Source organism: Astatotilapia calliptera, chromosome 10 (genome assembly GCF_964374335.1).
Source record: "Astatotilapia calliptera chromosome 10, fAstCal68.1, whole genome shotgun sequence".
Taxonomy (NCBI): domain Eukaryota; kingdom Metazoa; phylum Chordata; class Actinopteri; order Cichliformes; family Cichlidae; genus Astatotilapia; species Astatotilapia calliptera.
In genome coordinates, this window is record NC_137431.1 from 18,303,040 (window position 1) to 18,323,882 (window position 20,843).

Consider the following 20,843-nt stretch of genomic DNA (forward strand, 5'->3'; position numbering starts at 1 on the left):
GTATGGAGTCTGGTCTGGCTGATATTGATCATGAGATTTGGCAGGAACTGTCTTGTTATTGTTAGACACTCCAGCTTTCTCCCTGTTGCACAATACACTATTCCTAGCTCTACATCTCTACACCTTTTCTGTAACTATGACTCACAACGACACTGACAAACCTTTTACATCATGACTGGAGCCACTGCTCTTCAGACCTGCGAGGGCAACACTCAGCAACTGCATACTGATCAGCTCATAAATAGGAATTAAACAGGATGTCCACAGTTGACCTTAAATGTGGAGCATCATCTCAGAAGTAGGTTTGCAGCAGAAAGAAAGAATCATTCATTCCGTGGCTGGAAAGGAAATCTGTCAACTGTAGAGCCGAGCATTAAAAATGCACCACACATTTACATAACCAACTTAAGCGTAATGCCAGCTTTGTCCTTCATGCCTCTGTTTGAATCTGATTACAGCACACATAGCGAGGCTTTCTTGGTCTCTGCCCCTCAGGCTGCCAGAGCCAGACCTCTTATTTTTGCTTTCCCTGTCAGGCAATATCCAGCAGAAGCAAGATTTATTAGTGTTTACTTTGGTGGTAAAAATCTAATAAGATTTGATGCTAATGGGACTTTTTTCCTTCTTGTTGTTCCTCAAGAACACAGGGTACGGGAGACGGACAGAAAACATAATCTACTTGACTTTCATGAAAAGATCAAAACCATTTGGGGGATTCTGTCTTTCTGCTCTGCCAGTTGGACACAGTGAAGGTTCCTAATCACAATCCGTATGGACTCCAATCCCAGGAAATCACAGAAACGTGATTAAATACTTCAGGGAAAATTAAAGAAGGGAAGAAGGGGAGATTTAGGCTGCCCCGCCCATATATATATGAAATTGAGAGTAAAAGCAGTGAGCAATGAAAGATAACTGCTCCTCTGAGACTGTTTGTGTTGTAATAGCTGTTCTGCTCTGATGAATGCCCACAGCAGGCAGGTTTAACAAAGGAGAAGCACTGATAAATGTGCTACAGAAGAAAATCGCCATCCCCACGGCTGTACTGATGGAACATGAGGAACATGAGCGACGGTGTCGAGTTAAGAGAATAAAGACCACGAAATGAAAATGAAATGACAATGAATTTAATGAGGACGTCAACAAATGAAAATGAACACATTTAGCAAACAAAAACAAAAATGAGCCAAAAAGAGAGAGCAGCATCGCACGATGGAACCACGACAACATGTCGATAATTGACATGTTTACAAAAATCCGCAATAATGGAAAGAGCCAAAATTATCATCAAGCCTTTTTAGATGCGAGTGCTATTTGAATCATTAGTGAGTAATTTGGATAACTGATGTTTTTCTGTGGTTGTTGTTTTTGTGCGTGTGACAAACAAACAAAAGACAAAAAATGATTCTTGAAAAAAAGGCAAAAAACACTCTTCCGGGTCAGTCCACCGTGTGATGCGGCCGGTCTCTTTGACAGTCACAGAAACAAGCCAACTAATGACATCAAACACAACACATAATAAGAAATATATTACAACCAAAAATAACAAATACAATCTTCAGCAACAATACACTCGTGGGAATGAGATGAGACATTTATAAGAAGTTCACGATGCGCACTTTCTGCTTCAGTCGGCACTCTTCCTTTCACACATACTCGCACACAAATAATTTCAAAATGAATCACCCGACACATAACATGAACGCTGAGAATGAGAGACGGAGCATGCAATTCAACAGATTACGGATGTGAATGGATGAACGGTGAGAGGAGGATGAAGGTGATACTACAGATAACAATTAGCACTCTGTTTCTCTTAGACTCTCCTAAATGCATCACAGCTGCTGCGACACAGACCTTCTGTTAGTGTCGCCTTCGATCTGTCACTCTCTCCTCTTAATGCATTGTCTTTTTTTGTATGTTTATTTGTTTTCACACCAAATGGAGCGGACAGACTGCGAAGAGCGCTGACCTCGGTGGCACATTGAATTATGCCTCAGAGCTGATATTGACAGAAAACACTGTTGTGGGTGCGTGCCTGTGTGGAATAATGTGTCTATAGATCTTATATGAAAATAAAACTAATACGGAAATTTAGGATGCTCTCAGTGCTTTCACTGAGGCAAGCGGCCTTGAAAAGCTCATAAGAAGTGCAAAGTGGAAGGGCGGGGGGACGGCGGGCAGGGGGACGATTTTGTGAATGTAGACCAGACTTTCATGCGTCGCTTGACAATTAGTAAAAATGGGTCACAGAGAGCATCAAATTTGCAAAATGTGTGAGTGTGCATGAAGCTGCTGTGCACAAATTTTCTGTACAAAAGTGTTCCACTGAAGTGTGCACGAACATGAAAGTTACTGTGCATGCACCTTCTTCTGAAGACGTGTGCATGCAATGGTGCAATGCTATGTTTGTAGTCTCTGCTTGGGGAAATAGGTTGTGATGGTCCTAGATGTGCTAGCAACCTACTTCAAGCAGCAAAGTGCCTCTAAGTGTTTAAATGCATGGTCCAGCGAGGTGAACTGTTAAATACAGCACTCGCAGTAGGTCACTGAGCCCCTGTGGCTGCTTAGGAAATAGATTTTTCATTCTTTTATTTGTTATATTTAACTTGCATTTTACCACCTAAACCTCATATCTGTGTTATTTTAGCCACTCTAAGCCTCAGATTGCTCTTCAGGGTTGGTAATGTTACTTGCTAGTTTTAAAGGGGTGCAGAGTTGTAATTATTCGTGCGGGTTTACACGCAAATCACAAAGAAGGAGAGGAGGAAATGTGCAAATTAGGGTCTTGGACTTATTGCCTCCTTCTCAAAGAAGATTAAATAACATCTATAAGAGAGATGATGGAATATAATTTCTCCCCATGAGGTTAATACCCTTTGATATGGGGAGGCGAGAGGGAGGGGGTGGGTGTGAGAATGACTGGGAAACGACTGTAAAAGAGAAATTAGAAGGTGTCGGGGAGGGAAGGGACAGGGACAGGGAGGAAATCTGTAACAGGGTAGATAGAAGAAGTAAGAAGTGGAGAGGAGAATTACATCGTAACATGGCTGAAGAGCGTGGAGCTGCAGAGTGGAAGGAAGAGATAATGGCCTGTGAGGCTTCTTCCCCTCCTTACAGCAGTCAAGCCATCGCGGGCTTGCTGCAGAGGCTGGAATAATCCCTCTTTGAGAAACAGACACTCAACTGGAATGTAACTGCTGCAACAGTGAGCTCTGAAATGGGCTAGAAAAGAAGGTTTAAGGAGGTTACGAAAACCAAAGGATAGGTGGTGTGTTTGCGTTTATAGCACTGGATTTTCATATTGTGGAAGAGGCAGAAAGTGGGCGGGGTCATTTTCTACAATGACTGCCCCACATTTATTTAACCAGAGCAAAGAACATAGAAAGGGAGGTAGAGCTTATAAATGTGCGCACGAGCCAGAACATTTCCTCTCAACACTGTAAACTATAATGACCCAGTTCCATAATTCAGATGAATGTGGAAGCCCTGTTATAGCTACAGCTCATAGCTGATCTGTTATCCTGGGTTACCTTCAGATTGCGTCAATATAACTTCTCACTGATGGATTCAGACTCTCTGCCATTCATCTATGTTTCCCGATTCACAGAAAATAGCACAGGAAAACCCAAGGAATGGACTCTTTAACCTACGCTGACTGAGGATACGGTCATGCATGAACACACACACGCACACACACACACGCACACACACGCACACACATACTTATATAAAAGGTAATGACCCCCTCTGCTTTCCTCCCATAAAATCCGCCTGTGTAAATAAATAGTTGCAACATACATCATAGCTGCATCCCTGCAGTCAGGCAGAACGTGCAGTGAGTTTCAATCAGTGTGCATTAGAAACACACGAAACCTGCGAGTAGAAGCCTATGTGGATACACATGTATCTGTATTTCGGTATTCTAGAGGCTGAGGTGAACTGAGCTAGCGAGTGTTTGTTTAGGAGGGAGAAGACACTAAAACAGCAGTCGGCTTAAGCGCAAATTTAAGAGATGCTGTCAGAAAGCTGAGTGATTGGGATTGGAGCTGTTCTTAAAAGCTCACCCACATCACTGTCAAAGACTGGATTAACAAATACTTTGATATAAGCATCTACACACACGCGCGCGCACAGTGTACACGAAGTCGAGATATTTAATTCGAAGTTTTCCCTTTGAGTTGCATGCTCCTGCTCTGCACAGCAGTAATTTTATTTGTTAGCTACAGAAAACAGACTGCTATTAAGGTACTTTAACAGGCATACATGACAAAAAAGGGCTTAAATAATCAAATAGACTAGTATAAAATGTATTTCTACATCATTTACACAACTCGACATGTACAAAATAATGTGACTTGATTAAAAAAACAAAAGAAATTCTATATCAGAAGTGTGTACTGATTGCATCTTTTTGCTGAAAGATGGTCAAATGCAATGCAATGCCCAGCAGGTGAAGAAGGATGCAATCCAATTTCTGGAAATTAAAAACACACTGCAGACTGGGGCAGACTGCCAATCAGCCAGTCTCATCTTTATATCAGATACTGCACAATTTACCGACTAGCAGATCAGGTGATCTCAACAGGTCGGTGTTAACGTTATTCAGTGCTGAGCCACCAAAGGCAGACAGAATTCTTTATGAGGGACAGAATATGTGCTATAATATCCAAATGAAATGAACATTTGCCTTGCTGGAAGCCCAGAGCAGCACTGGGTGAGGTCTGAAATACTAAAGATGCTGGGAAGTTGTGCTTTCTTCATAATCTAGTGATTCTAAGATGTAGTCGGCCTATGCTCAGTCCCGGCTTTGTCCATTTCCTGAGAAAATAGAATAATTGTGTTATAAGTTTTGTGATTTGGAGTCACTAAATGCTACGGGCTGACTCTTAGTGCGTGCTTTGCGAGCGTGCTCGTGTATTCCCATTCTTACCCTGCGTCGGCTAAGGCTGCCTGGACTGGTTGGGGAGGGGCTGGGAGATTTTCCCGAATGAGGAGTTGACAGCTGACTGGCCGGCGTCCCGTTCACTGGAGGGAGAAAAGAAAGGAGAGAAAAAACGGAGCAGGATGGATGAGAGTGGAGCGACCACTTTAAAAAACAAACAAACAAAAAAAAACACATAAATATTGTAATAGATGACTCCTTAAATGAAAATGCCTATTTTTTTAGAACAGCTATATTAGTGTCTAGCAACAGCCTACACTTCCGCCCTCAGCATCTCTCCATTAACATGAATGAGGCAGAGGAAGAGGAGAGCAAGGGAGAGAGTGAGGGAGAAAGATAAAGAAGAGCACCGAAGTCCACACTAGTTTTTTTTCTTTTTTCAGTCTAACAAAACAAACCCAGCAACAGCATCTCATTAAACAAGAACATACATTAATCAACCTCGCACACCAATCCTGTGTGCAGTTTGGCAGGGGGAGGAAAAGAAAAATCCAGGAGCATCATTAACCGGCAAAAAACCCACCAGCCTGTATTTCATCTTACTGAAAACATGACTTATTGTTTCTTGGCAACAAGAGGCTGCTTGGAGAATACAAAAACGGTCAGAGACGCAACCGAGTTCAGCTGAAGGCATATGTCATCTTCCTGAAGAGATTCAGAGCAGAATTCAGAAAACACTACAAGACTTAATACAAACACCCCTTTTTTAAAAATGCGGTTTAATTTCCTTTCTATGGCTGCCAGCACTGAGCTCTGTTTATATTGGCATTGAGATATAAAGAGTTCCTTTTATTTGTAACGTTCACCTAAATACAATTTCAGCCCAGCTCACAAGTCTGTGTATTTCCTGCTGAGATCAAAGAACTTTCTGAATTATTCAAGACAAAGGAGGAAAGCACAAAAGAGACTAAGATATAACATCTGCCGCTGTATCACACGTATCATCGCCATCATCATCATCATCATTATCATCATTAAAACATAAAAAAATAAAGAAACCCTTCTCCTAAAGCTCTTCATTGATGAAATTCAACATCACGGCGTTACGCACACAGGCAGACACTCCTCCTGGTTACACAACAAAAGCATTAACATTTTAACGGCAGCTCTCACTGACCTCTTACCAGAAAAATCCCTACACGACACTTTACAAAGTCAGCAGCTTGGCATGTGTTGCGGTGACACGGCGGACACAATCAGAGGTGTCCAAAAATGATCCGATCCAGGGACAATTAAAGTTTTACGTTACCCGGGGAAATGGTATTATAAAAGCTGCATGCATTACAGGGGTTTATTTTCTGGATGGGATGGTTTCCTACCTTCCACTTCCAGCATGATGAAAAGCACAGTGATAATCCAAAATGGGATAAAGAGAGGAGGAGGAAGAACAGCACCTTTGTACTCGCTCCGTCCGAGTGTGATAATAAACTGTGGTGAATGGGAGAGACGGAGCAGGGCTGTAGTGTACTACACAGAGAGGCGGAGAGGCTGCTTGCGCAAACTCTGACGCGCACCAGTGAGCAGAGACAGAGAGAGAGAGAGAGAGAGAGAGAGAGAGCGAGGAGGGGGGTGTAGTACAAAAAAATAACATCTATATTTTAAATATCTATCCACTGGCCTCCTTGCTTGTATGAGACAAGCTGAGAAAGGGGCGGATTAGAACTGATAATATAACTAATGCAGTAGATATAGATCCAACCAAGGAGGCTGTAATGCTCAGGAGCAGCCTGTCCTACTTTAAGAGCTTTACACTTCCTCGTGGAAACATCCTCAGGAAAAATCAAGAACAATAATTCTTCTATTTATTAGAAGTCTCACCCAAAGCAGCAGCCATTGCACCAGCGTCCTCTGCATGTCTTTAGGTTTTATCATACCTCAAGTTACATGGCCAAACTAGAGGATACTGCAAACAAGATTCACCCAGACCTACTGGAGCTATTTTCTAATTTTGGCTGTAAATGAAAAAAATAAAATCTCATCCTTCAGGAAGCATTTGAATTTTCTCTCTAGCCCAGACTGGTTGAGGAGTTACAGCAAGGTGACACACAGATGATGAAATCTCTTTCTATCAGTGTTCAGCTAGCAGTGCCTTATGAATGCCTTGTGCTACTATGATACATTAAATATCTCCGTAAAGCTCGTCTTATCTACTTTCAGAAACCGTTTGAGTTTTGTCTCAACAATAACAGGATTATGGTCATTTAAAAAGTGCTTGTAAAATGGGCCCACCTTAGGCTAAATGTTGAAACAACTCCACCACAAAAGCTCTGGAAGACTTTCTGGTAAGACCAGTTAATGGAGAAGTTTGTGGTTGTGATACACAGGCAGGTTTTTTCTCCCAGTATGTGTCGCCAGGTTGTAAAGCGAACGGTTCCAAATGAATTCAGTGTAACTTGTTTTCTTTCTAGGTTCATTTTTCCAGCGTGACTCAACATTCACACATGAGGAGATCCACTGTTGGAGTAAGGATACCAATTTGGCCACAATGCAGCCACAAAAAGACGCTGTTTTTCAGCTTCTTTCACACCTACTGTGTTAAATGCAGCAAGTGTTATGCTTAGAAAAAAACAACAACAATAATAATAATATTAATGACAAGTGAGCTGGGCTAGTATCGAAGATTGAAAAGCACCTCGTGTGCTCCTGTCTCCTGCTGAGTGATGCCCTGATTGATGCACTGGCTGCATATTATGTAAGACTCTTGAAAAAAGAAATAAAAACACAGCCTCAGAGTGAATGTGAAGTATATCCAGGAGATCTGTCACTGCTATTGACGAGCAGTGTGACAGTACAATGTTCATTGTTTAAATAACCCATTACACGGAGCCGACGTAAAGCCTGCGAGTTAATTAAAGTGTTTTCGGTTCCTAAGTAGAAAACAAGACAGCACCGTTCTTCATCTGGGAACTGTAAATTTCTGTGACAGAGCGGACCAAGTATAGACCAACACTGCCTTTCCTCAAGTCGAGACATTAATGCGTCTAAAAATTCAATTTAATCCACACAAGCATAAAATAATGCCTGCTCAATTATGGTACCCAGCAGCAACACATTCAGCTATTACAAGCTGTATGGGTAAACAAGCACAGTGGTTTAAAACTGTTATTTAATATTGTCAGTATAAGAGAAAAATGTGTGATCTTGATTTTCTACATTGTCATCGGCTCACATCCTCCTCCATATGAGGAATTTGGAAGCTTGTGTGTATCCAGCCTTTATTCTTAGATCCAAATATGCACACTCTGTTCTAAAAATTGAATATTTTCAGCATATTTGAGCAAATTCTATAGATAAAATCATGCATGAAGGCAGGTTTTGGGACAACACAGTGAAACATTACAAATTCTCATATGACTCAATTCTCAATTCTCAAATGACATAACAGAAGTCAATAAAAGCACCAGAGCAGCTCTGTTTCATAACACCAAAGCTGCCTGAAAGGATGTGTCCTTATGCATTTAGTGCTGTTGTTTTGTATTTGTTGCATCCCCTCTGCTCAAAGTACATTCGGGCCTTTCATGATTGGATTTTTCCGAGCAAGAGATGTGTTGAAGGCTGCAGACATCATGTGTTCACAGTTCAGAAGCTGCCGCTGCCAGCAGGGAATCCTCTCGAGACACCCTGCATTTATTTTTGGGTCAGCTGCCCCAAACACTTCAGCGTGAAGTCTCTCCATTCACGAGGAGCCGCTTATGACGGAAAGCACGAGGTGAGACGCCGAGGCAGCGAGAGAGCGATTCTTCCTGACTACATCTGCACTTCTCAGTTAATTTTAGCTGACATGAGGCATTCGAGGAGAGCCGGGGGACAGATGGTAAAATGGAGGGGAGGGGAAGGAGAAACTATGTATGAGTGCAAAATGTTTTCTCACTTTATTTTGGGTTTGTGTGCTTGTGACATCATCTCAGAGCGACGCTCGAGTGACAATGTCAGCCTGAGAAGCAACAATCTGCCGACACACAACCAAAAGACTAATGCTAAATACGACCACCGTCAATACGAAAGGGGAACGAGGCAGCATCCAAGCGACGCATTAAAATTGCAAGGTTGAATAATTTTAAATGGAATTTGTAACATAACATTTAATTTTCCTTCACTTTGATGCCTTCTCGTTAATTTCAAATTATTCTATTTCTGTGCAATTATGATTCATCGGCGAGACAGAGCATGATTCACCTAACAAACATTCAGCACACAAGTCTCTGAGCTTTGATGTTCTTCGGTACGTACAAGGACGGAGAGTTAAACTTCATCTGTGCTGGGAAGCGGGACGAGAAGTTGTTTGTTCTGCATTGATTCAGCATATTTCTCAGAAGGCTTTCTATTCATGAAAGAGACCAAAGACAACGTGTTTTTCTAGTCTGATAAAGGAACGCAAAGGCTGCACCAACCTTTTTTTGCTCCATCACATATCCAACATAAATCCGATACTCGACAGAGATGCTTTTACATATATTCCATTCACTTTTGTGTGTTGCAGTTTATATGGAGTATAATCTCACTGTGAGCAATACACAACTGTGACTGCTTTGTTGATCACTATACAAGCGCTGTTTATCACAAATCCTTAGTGTGAACCTTTTAGATCTAATGCTTATTAAAAATAGAATGATTTTTTTGAATAGCTGCTTTCTTCTGAAAACACAGTAAAATTGTTAAAAAGTTAGGGATTAGTCAAGAAAGCGTTTTTTCAGAGTGAACCAGACTCGTGGTAAATAGACCGATTCTTATATAGAGCTTCTCTACTCTACCGGAGCACTTAAAGTATTTTATACAACATGCCTCATTCACATAAACACTTTCTTCTATGCTTAAGTTCTTTCTTTCTAACATTCACACACATTCATACTCATAGCAACTTGGGGTTAGTATCTTGCATATTTGGCATGCAGACTGGAGCAGCCAGGGATTCTTATCAGTAGATGACCTGCTCCACATACTGCACAGCAGGTCTGTAGAGTAGCTCTACCTAATCGTTTGCTGCCTATTCCCACCACACAAGTCACATAACTTCTCCATCCATCCATTACCTTCTGATTATCTAAAGTTGATAAGATGACAAGACAAACCAGATGTGGTACATAATCTCTCCAGTGAGTTTTGGGTGTCCTCCCAGTGAGGGGTGCCTGGAAAACCTCTAATGGGAATTGCCCAGGAGGCATCCTAACCACCTTCTTTCAGCATGGAAGAGCTTGGAGCTTTTCCCCGTGTTTTTTTTTTTGTTTGGTTGGGTTTTTTTTATACAGTCTCCTTAATGCCCAGATGTGTCTGGGATGCAAGGAACAAAAGCAAATACAGGAAAAAGGTGCTGTGTCCTGGACTATTGGAGTACACTGAACATTTGCATTTGTTTCACAGTTAGCTGTTAGCTGGTGTAGACTTTTGCACATCTATAGTATCTTGCCGCATCTCAGAATGCAAAGCACACGGGGTTATAGTTTTTTTTTTTAGCTATAACTTACAACATACACCTGGTAGCTGGTTGGGATCCTGATTGGATGAGGTTCACACCAAAAACCAACCACTCTGGAGTTCATTTAGAAACGCAACGAGACCAACTCCTCCAAAGGTCTTGCGATCACTGCGTCGACACACCTGCACAAGCGAACCGCACAAAGTCAGAAAACTAAACACCACACCTGTGCCTTATGTGGATACATTTTAAAAGCTCTGATTTCAGTTTGATTCTCCCGATCGCATTCTTTGTCTCCGTATGAGTGTGCGGTTGTCTATAGCTCGCTTGTTTTGCTTTTCTGTGCCCTGCAAACGTGCAGAATGAGGAGCAGCCAGACACACACAAAGAACACCAGGTGGTGCTTAGCAGCACACGTGTTGTGTTACGTGCACTCACTATCTGGCTTTCACTACCTTGCAGATAATTCTCGCCTCACATCTGCTCTGTGCAGCTCCTCAGGTCCAGCTTATTATATGTGATCAAGAATTTTATGTCTGTGTTGGCTGAAGGGAAAATTAATGTGGGAATTCAAGGCTGCTTTTTCAGCACACCCAAAGACCCGGAGCAAGGTTAAAAACTATAGGAGATCGTCATCATGCACTGACATCATGGATGAAAAATAACACTTCTACTGTCTGCCAAGAGTCTTTCTGATGTCGAAGTCTTATTTCCACTGTGAAGATGTCCATCCATAACTAACAGCAATATGATCACACAGTGATTTTTGAGTAATTTGTTGCATTTTAACTCTGAGGATTTATTCAACTTTAACTAATACGTTGCCGCACACAGGACTACAATGGAGAAAATTAGCCTTGGCTTTCAAGTGAATGTAACTGTCCAAAATGTGATGTCTTTTATGATGTTTATTTGAAAGACCTAACTCTAATTTGTGTCCTGATATCAGGAGGCTGTGAACTCAAAGCTCAGGAATAGCAGGTTACTGCTCAAAATGTCTCTATTTTGAGAAAATGTGTTGATGATGTAAGATCACATGCTCCCCAGATCTCAGTTTTTGTTATATTTATTCTAATTTAGGACTAAGAATAAGCTTCACGGCTAATTAATCTGTTAATTTCTCTCTTGATTTACTGATTAAATGCTTGTAGTCTATAATTACCCAAAATACTCAAAATTTCCAAAAATCCCAAGTTGACATCTGTAAATAGCAGTCCAATAACCATAACGTGTCCGATCAGAATGATATAAAACAGAGTAAAGAAACACTTGTGATCAAATATTTCAGCAGTAGTAATACTTAAACCTGCAAATTGCACATAGCAAGAGGAGACGGCACACACTGGGAAACTGCACCACTGAACTTGCCTTTAACGCAACACTTTAGATGTAAATAAAGTTTGTAAATAAATACATTGTCTTTATTTTCATTACCAGTGATGAGACCTGATCACAGTAACGCCTATCAAATGTCATTGGACATTGACACAGTCCCCCATTTTCAGACGCTCAAAAGTAATTGAACAAAATAGCATGATTTTAAATATAAAGACTGTTTTCAGTGCTTAGATGAAAATCGTGAGTGCCTGAAGTCTAGAAACCACAGATATCACCAAATGCTGTGTTTTCTTTAGACCTTTACATCATCTTCAGATGTGTTTTTGTAGGTCTCTCTGTCTTCAGTTTTTCTTCAGTAACTGAAAAGCATGCTCTCAAGTCTGAGCAGAGTACAGCCCTGTACGCCTTATCACAGTCCATCTGCTATCATTTCTACCTGCAGTCACATCATCGACACACACTAGTAAACTGGTTTCACTGGCAGACATCCATGCTCATGCCATAACACTGACTCCACCATGTTTGGCAGATACTGTGGATCAGATCATGAGCTATTGTTCTCCTTCTCTTACTTTTCTCCTCCCCAAAGTTCATTTTGGTTTCATCTGTCCAAAGAAGTGTGCAGGCTGTTTTGGATGTTTTCTGGCAAAGCCTAACGTGGATGGATGTCTTGCTCTTGAGCCAAACCAGTAGTTTGCACAAGTGTCTGTTTATATTTTTGAAGGTGTCTTTTGATTGTTGACCTTGACAATGATACTGCTATCTCCCCAAGAGTGTTGGTCTTGACTTGGCTTGATGTTATGAAGTTGTTTTTCTTTGGGAACATATTCTCTGATCATCCACTTTAGTTCTCCTCTGTGATCTTTCTGGTCTTTCGGTGTTGCTGAGCTGGCCAGTTCATTCCTTCTTTTTAAGAATGGATCTTTAGACCTCATATTGAGAGGTCCAGTGAACAGCTTCCAAATTCAAATTTTAACACTTGGAATGAGCTCAAGGAATAACAGCAGAACAGGCCTCACATGGCCATTAAACTGCTTGTTAGACGAATGTCCAATTACTTTAGAGCCTCTAAAAATTGGGGACTGTGTATAAAAAAAAGTGATTCCTAAAGAGTTAATGGAATACATTTGCTGAGCCCCTTGAATTAAAGCTGGAAGTCTATGGTTCAGTCACACAGTGATTGTTTGATTTAAAATCCACAGAAAACTACAATAATTGTGTCTTTGTCCAAAGAAAATATGAACCTAACTGTACATACAGATTGATAAGTGAATGTGCTCCTGGTTCAGCAGTATCAGCTGTTGTTCACTACTATAACAGAACATGTTGTCCTCAAGGGGAGGGAACACGATGTGCTTTTAACATTTGAATAAAAGAGCAGCAGAAGGTTAGTCAGGGTCAGACAGATTTCCACTGCTGTTTTGTTCCTGACCAACAATGTCTGAGGGAGTAAATACAAACAGAAAACAGTCAACACCAGTCAGGGAATATTTGATGATGTTAAGCAGCGGAAGCAACACCAGAAGGTGAACATTTTGGCGACGTGAAAAAAACGCAGGGACGTTCTGAGTCAGGGCGAGGGCCGAACGTCAGTCAGCTCCTCTCCCCTCTGCAGGCCATTTCACAGGAAGTCCCTGCCATATATGGTTGTCACAGGCCATTGTGTCTGTAGCTACATGCTCCTACTGTGCTATGTTCCCATGGCAACCAAGACGAATCAGTCCCTCCCTCCGCCAGTCTCTTGTTTTCTCTTTCTCTCTCTCTCTCACACACACAGACACACACACACACACACACACACACACACACCAGGATACACCTTTATTCCAGACTTTGCTGCAGCCAGCGAGATCAGATGGTGGTGTATGACTCACTCTCATAACCTTTCCCCAAAGTTTTCAAGCCTTCAGCATCCAGAAGTTTCTCTCCTTACCCCAGCTGTTTACATCCTTCTTCCTATTCAGGTCAACAAAAAATCCAGCAGCAAATGTTCGCGTTCGTTCTGCGTGGTCACGTTACGGTTACGATTTAAGGTTAAAATAATAATAATAATAATAAAGAAATAAATGGTGCCTCTGGACTTCAGCAGCAGGTGGAACAAATTCTTCTTTAGTAGTTTCTGTGTGTTGCATCACCCACTCAATAACCCCCCTACCAAAAAAAACCCCAATAGGTCTTTGTACGCGTACAAATCATAAAATGATTACAGTGTGGAGGAAAAGTTAAGTGCACTGTTGCATAACCAGGCATATTACACACAACCAAAGCTCAAGCTGTGCAATCAGACAATGCCTGATTTTGTTCAAAGCTCTAAACTAATCATCAAGTTCTCGCCAGCTCTGAGACAGACCGAATGAATGTTTGGCCTCTTAAACACACACACACACACACACACACACACACACACACACACACACACACACACACACACACACACGTGGTGCATTAATGAAAGCTGCATTCATCTATCAGAATGATTGTTTTCACACACGTTTGGTCTGTTGTTATCTCAAAAGGACTTCTAGACAGACTCTCAGGCACAAACAATAAGAGCAGGCACCAGTGCAAGCTTATTACATTTCATTAGTATGTCAGGTGAAGCACGGCTTGTTGGGGAGCTGCAGGATTGAGTCACCAGCCCCGTTCATCTTTCCCTCTCATCTTCACTCCTTCCACCCTCCCTCTCTCTCTCTTTTTTTTTGTTGCTTTTTACCTCTCTCATCCCTGTTTGCCTTTTTCTCTCCTCCCTTGTGAAAACATTCTCATTTGAATTCACATTCAAGCAACAAGGCGCAGCTCACATATGTACGCCGCGAGACACTCCACAGAGCTCAGATTTCATCGTGTTCATTCATACTGCGCTGAGATGCCGATTAAGTGACGATCTAGAAAACACCAAGCAATCAGACGATGAGCTATTATTACACAAACAACTCCCGACCACGGCGAACGCATCTGAGGTGCTGCAGACATGCACAAGCTCAAAAAAAAGGCAGGGGATGAGTTACAGGGTGTGTTAAACTACTTAAAGAGAGGACTAGAAGAAGACAGAAACTTTTGCTGTCTTACCAGATGCAGGCGACTTGCTGCGCAGCGATTGGACAACAGTTCTGGGGGAGCCTCGGTTCAAAGAGCCTGACATCCTCCCATAGATCAATGATTTCATCATACGACACTCTGCAAGCACAAAGAGAGGACAGATAGAGGTGTTCAGGGACTGTTTAGCAAATATTAATCCACTCACCTTTATGTATTCATCCAGTGCGCTGAAATCCAAAATGTGTAAGCTGTAGAAATTCAAATCCTAAGGAGGTAGCACCTTCTTGCAGCACTCGGGATTTCATGCTCAAATAAACTGACATTAGGTGTGCGACACTGTAACATGACACTGGTTTGTGGCACAGAAACAGCCTTAATATTACACCATCAGAGCACTCGAACAACACGACAGCTCTGTTAGTCTGAAATGAAAAGTTTATGGATTTTAAGCCAGCTACTGTTTTAATATTGTTTTTGAGTGAGTCTAACCTTTAGCCGTGCAAGAGAACAGCAAACCACTAATGTATCGCCACACTTGTAATTGGTTTTACCTTCAGGTCCCCCTGCAAAAACGAGCCCTGACCTTCAGTGGGCTCGTTTTCCAAACGCAATTATTGTGGTGCTTCAGAAGTGACAGCTATGACTCACGGAGGTCTTACAGACACACACACACACACACACACAGCGCTAGTAAATGAGCCATGTGATGGTATTAAAACACACGCTCCGTGTCGGCTCCATCCCCAAAACTTTACTCCTCCACTGTTCATTAACCCAGCCCCATTATAGCTCATTGCCATTATAGACCAGTGGGAAAGACAAATTGTACAGCTTGCCCCGCACATGTCTGTGTGTGTGCGTGTGTGTGTGTGTGCATGCGTGCGTGCATATGAGAGCCTGGCTGTGTGTCTGTCTGTATTTGCATTTGCTTGTGTGGCAGACGTTTGTGGCCCAGTGATTAATGTACAATACCGAGTGTTAACATGATGACAGTGTGCCAGAGCTGAGGCAGAGGCGATAATTATAGCGATGCTGAGAGGAGGCGAAGTTGTCTGCAGCTCTGACTCCAGATGTCTCTCTGTTACGCTGTCTGTTTCGTTTGTCGCTCTCCGTTCCTGTCTGTCTATTTCTGCCTCTTGCGCTCTGTCTGCCAGCGCATGATGAGGTGTCAAATCATGCTCTGTGTCTATAAAACATTAGATATGGCTGTGTTATAATCACTGTTTTTGGGGGGGAAATGTGGTTCAGACGAATTCTCCTGACGAAAATCGACCTATGTAGAAGAGTCTGTGTAACGTTTTTAACGGTGTTGATTGTGCCCAAACTTTCATAAAGGACATTTGGGATGTTTAGAGAACATTCCCATACTGCCCCTCAATGGTCACATGAGATCATTTAATTGAGAAATTAAACAAAGGATCCTACGTGGGTAAAAGCTGAATGTATACTCTCCATTCTCAGTAAGATTTTTTAAAAGATCATTTTCATTCCTTTATGGTCATGTTGCAGCATTTCATAGCAGACATTTGGTATCTTTGGGGTACATTTTCTTATGGTAATCTGTTATTCACAATATTTACATGAGGACCTTTCATACGAGACTAGTGGAAACATTTTGGATATGAAGAAGATGTTCCCTATAAATGTAAGAGATTGCACCCTTTTTCGTTTTAATAAAAGTTAAATGAAACTGAAGTTTAATAAATATTGGATATGGTTGGGGATGGAGCAAGGAGTAGTCTGATTACAACAATTATCACAACAATCAGATAATGTTACATCTGGCTATTTGCAACTAGAAGTGTTGCATTTAAATGCATTTGGCACACATTCTTGGGAAATACTGGGAGTGATCGGGGGACAGTTGATATATGGTACCACGTATTGAGCCATTACTAATTTGGTTTAGTTTTCCAGGCTTTCTGAAGGTCTTTCAAAGTTTTTCTTTGGACATTGGCTGTTTTATCACTGCTATTATTCATTAATTATTAAGCCACTTAACACTGACCCATCAATCATTCAGGCTTAAAAAACGCACATAACACAAGGAATGACCAGTGTTGTGTCCACACGTAACGGATAACACAGAATCCATTTTAAATAGTATCTTTAGCCACTTTGTTACTAGGAGCCTGAACAAAACACATTATTTGTTCCAATTTCTTTAGATGAGTCTATGAAAAATAATACAGATAACACAGTTTGACTTAAAATAGTATTTTTGTACCAACAACATCTGTCCCTTCAGTTAATAAATCTAATGCTCACTGAAGTCTCATCAGAAATGGTCTTAATGGAAGTGTACCTGTTAAGAAGCCATTCTCAAGGAAGATAAATAGAGAACAAAGACTTATGGATGCCAAATTACACAAGAACTGAACGGAAAATTAGTGACAACAGGTCTTATGCGAAAGATCCCAAACACACTCCCGCTGCCGTAAAGCACACCTGAATAGAAAAACACACAAACTCTATATCAGTCATGGATTGGCCTCTCCAGAGCCTGAACCTTAATATTACTGAAGCAGCGTGAGATCATCTTGACAGAAAACAGAAAAAAAAGGAAGCTTTGAACATCCTTCAAGAAGCCTGGAGAACTATTCCTGAAGACTACTTAAAAGATGGCTTGCCTAAGAGCATTCAGGCTGTGTGCAAGAATAAAGATGGGAATATCAAACATTGACTTTCAGGCTCATTAGATTTATACAACCTCAGTTTTTGCCTGTTATTATGTATTTGCACAAATGCATCTTTGGACCTATTTCACACTTTTCTAGCAAAATATAAACATGGGCGCCTGAAAACTTTCCTTTAGATCACTATAGTATAATTAACTGAATTACGATTACATTACCAGGCCTTTATGTCCTTCACACATTAAATAGTCAACACAAGGTCAGAAATCAACGCTTGAAGTTTAAACGCAGTTTTAGGTGAAAGTTAGAGATGTACAGGCTTGAGTTTGACATATCTGGATTCTTCAAACACGTGTTTTCATCAGGGAGCTGTCTGACTAGTCTTCACTCAGTAGCATGACAGCAGCCTACGATACAGGCAGAGACACAAGAACAAGCAGCCCTGCAACCACTTCTGTGGTCCCCACAGAGCCCTTATTTCAACATCATTGAGACAAACTGGGAATACATGAAAAGAAACCGAAAACAGGCAGCTGAACTCCACAGATTTACAGTGTTTCAAAGAGGACTGGAGCTCTTTTCACAACAGCAGCTCAAAAAACGAATTTGGAGGAAGCTTTGAGGCGGAAATGACCCTATTGTATTCTTCCAGCAAGAAAATACAGCAAATCCTGATGTACTAGAAAATGTACTAATGTACTCTACAAACTCTAAGAGCAAGGACGACAGTGGGCATGCTTGCTGTGCTGTTAGTGTGTTTTTTGTTCACACACAGTTGTAGCAAGCGTGGGCAGATAATTAAATTTTCATCACACGGATAAGAGGTGCTTCTTAGCTATAAGTGATTGGTTTAAAATGCTTATGGAGACAATCGTCAGTAATTAATTAAACATAGTCGAATCACAGGCTTATAAACCTTGCTGCATGAAGGAAAAAGTTTTGTTGTTATCATTCTCAAGACAGAGGAAGGTTACCAAAGGAAGACATAGCTAATGAAAGCAGGAAGGCACAATGTGCTCCAAATGAAAGAACAGTGAGGAGGAGGAGTGAGGGGAAAAGGGAGACAAAAGAGGGTAGGGGGCGGAGGTTTGCAACCATGGCGGGATGGATACCTGGGAAACAAATAAATTGAATAAACCTTTCAACAAAACCCAGTGCACACTCATTCATGTAGGAGACAGGAAGAGAGATGAGAGGGTAAGAATACAGATGAGCACTAAATGGCAGGAGTGAAGGGAAGGGGGAGAGAGACAGGCAGCAGCACACACAGATGGGTAAAGTGAGGACAGAACACATCCTCAGTGGATAGCGGTGGGGAGACAGGCAGAAAAGAGGGAGAGGAACAATGGTAAAATAGGTTAGACGGTGGTTTAAGTGCAGTGGACCGAGAGGAGAGGATGAAGTAGACAGCCTACAGCTGGGGTGTCGAACATGAGGCCCGGTGGCCAGAATGGGCCTTTCAAAAACTCCAGTTTGGCCCATGCAATGGCTTCGGAAAAAATGTATGAGGACATAAATTTCGGTTATTGAACTGCTTTTTAGTTTTACAGCCTTTGCTACATTTGTACAACACCAGTTAAAAAGTAATAGAAAAAACAATTAAATGACAGAAAAGATCTTGTTTTATTTTAGTGAGACAAATCGTGCTGTGAATTAGCAAAACTCTTCTGTGTTACAATTCCAACACAGTCAGGGCAACAAGCTACCAAACCTTTTTTTTATTGCAATTTTATACATTTATTTCTTGCAACTTTAGCCCAAAGTGTCAGCAGCATTGCTTCATCATGAAGAGAAACAGACAGTTTTTATATGAAGATATCTCCAGGGTGAAATGTGTACTTAAATTTCTTTTACACTGACAGAAATGGGACTTTCACTGGTCAAAGTGGGCTGTTTGTGGCCCAAAATGTAAAATGTGTTGGACATCAAGCAGAGGGTTGAACCAGGAAGATTACCGGTAATGTTTTTTTTATTTTATTCACTGAAATGTTTTATGATGACGTGCATGTACTTAGCCCTTTATCACCCAAGTATCATGCAGGACCCTGGACTTATTTTGTAATTTTGGCTGTAAAATGTCAAAATAATTGTTATCGTTCAGGAATCCTTTGAATTTTCTCTCTAGCCTAAAGTGGTTGAGAAGTTATGCTAATGAAGGAAGAGCTGTGTTCAGAAAGCAGTACCTTATGACAGCTCTGTGCTGCCATGATACACCAAATATCTTCTATTCTTTCCAAAAGTATTTTCCTTTTGTCTCTAGCACAAATAGTAACTGTCACACCCAGCAGGATCAGTGTCCAGCTGATCTGAGGTTTTTTCTATCTTTCTCTCCAACTTCCACTCTCTCTCTCTCCTCTTGTCATTGTGGGTTCACGCCCTCGGTGGGAGGAAACAACTGAGCCTAATCAGGGCGGTCAGCATTTAAGCCAGGAGGTGACTGCTGTTCTTCGCTGGATCGTTGTCTGCCACGCGTTAGTGAAAGTCAAGTCTACAGCAAAGCTAAGTCAAATGTTTAGAAGTGAACTGTGTAACTATTCCTCGTCTCCCCGTCTCTCCTCCTGGATTCCCTCCCCGTGTGATTCTTTGTGTCGAGTGTGGATGAGTGAACCTGTGGCCGTGAGTGTGGAGAGTTGGAGAACGCGTGACTACCCCCTTGGATTTCCCCAGAGCCCCGTCGCTCACTTAATTGTATATAGCACTGCCCTGCACTTCCTGTAAATACACAAGGTGGATTCTGTAAATAAATTATTGTGTACAGCTGATTCTGGAGTCCTGCGCTTGAGTTCTCCCCGTCAAACCGTAACAATAACAAAGTTGGGGTCATTTAAAGAGTGCTTATAAAATGACTAATGGTTTAAAAAAAAAGATTTGGTTAATTTGATAGAAAATAGAAAGTAAGGAAGGGAGGGAAGAATAAAATAGGAAACGTGAGGATAGAAATGTAAGAGAAGGTATTTCTCACCACTTTCATCCAGCATCAAGTCATCTTGATAGCGGAACTTCTCTGGTCCACAAGCCACGAAGATGTCCTCGTCACCAAAGAAGTCCTGCAGGCATGACACCTGAAAAGATGGAAGAGTTCAGTTTTTGTAAGGTTGGATAAATGCTCAACGTTTTATTCAGGAAAATGAGATTTTCTGACAACAGCAATTTGCTAACATGTTGGCAAATTTAGTCACATAGTCTACTTTAGTCACTTGTAAGCTGCTGATAGTGTTTGTATGTATACATTGCAAACTGCGAGAGCCACTCACATACTCTGCATTGTGCATGCTCACAACACTGGCTTCCTCTGCCTGTGCTCGGGTGAAGGGGCACATTCACTGAGCCCGAGGACTGTGAAGAACACCAGAGGTGTGTGCGTGCTGGTTTTGTTTGGTTCATTTTGTGTGCTCGCCAAACCTCTTTATAGACAGTCCATGTTCCCGACAAGTCCCCAAGCAGCAGCGCTGTGCTGCTTCTGCACCTAATCAGT

General features: G+C 41.6%; 1 protein-coding gene across 3 annotated transcripts in view; it reads right to left on the minus strand.

The window, feature by feature from the left end:
• Positions 1 to 20,843, minus strand: part of dclk1a (doublecortin-like kinase 1a) — a 47,378-nt gene that overhangs the window by 11,002 nt on the left and 15,533 nt on the right. For all 3 annotated transcript variants that reach the window (XM_080307567.1, XM_080307566.1, XM_026183254.2), the window contains 3 exons: positions 20,331 to 20,430; positions 14,763 to 14,870; positions 4,931 to 5,025 (listed from right to left, as the gene is read on the minus strand). In XM_080307567.1, coding sequence (XP_080163693.1) covers positions 4,931 to 5,025; positions 14,763 to 14,870; positions 20,331 to 20,430 — 303 coding nt within the window. The remainder of the gene's footprint in view (positions 1 to 4,930; positions 5,026 to 14,762; positions 14,871 to 20,330; positions 20,431 to 20,843) is intronic.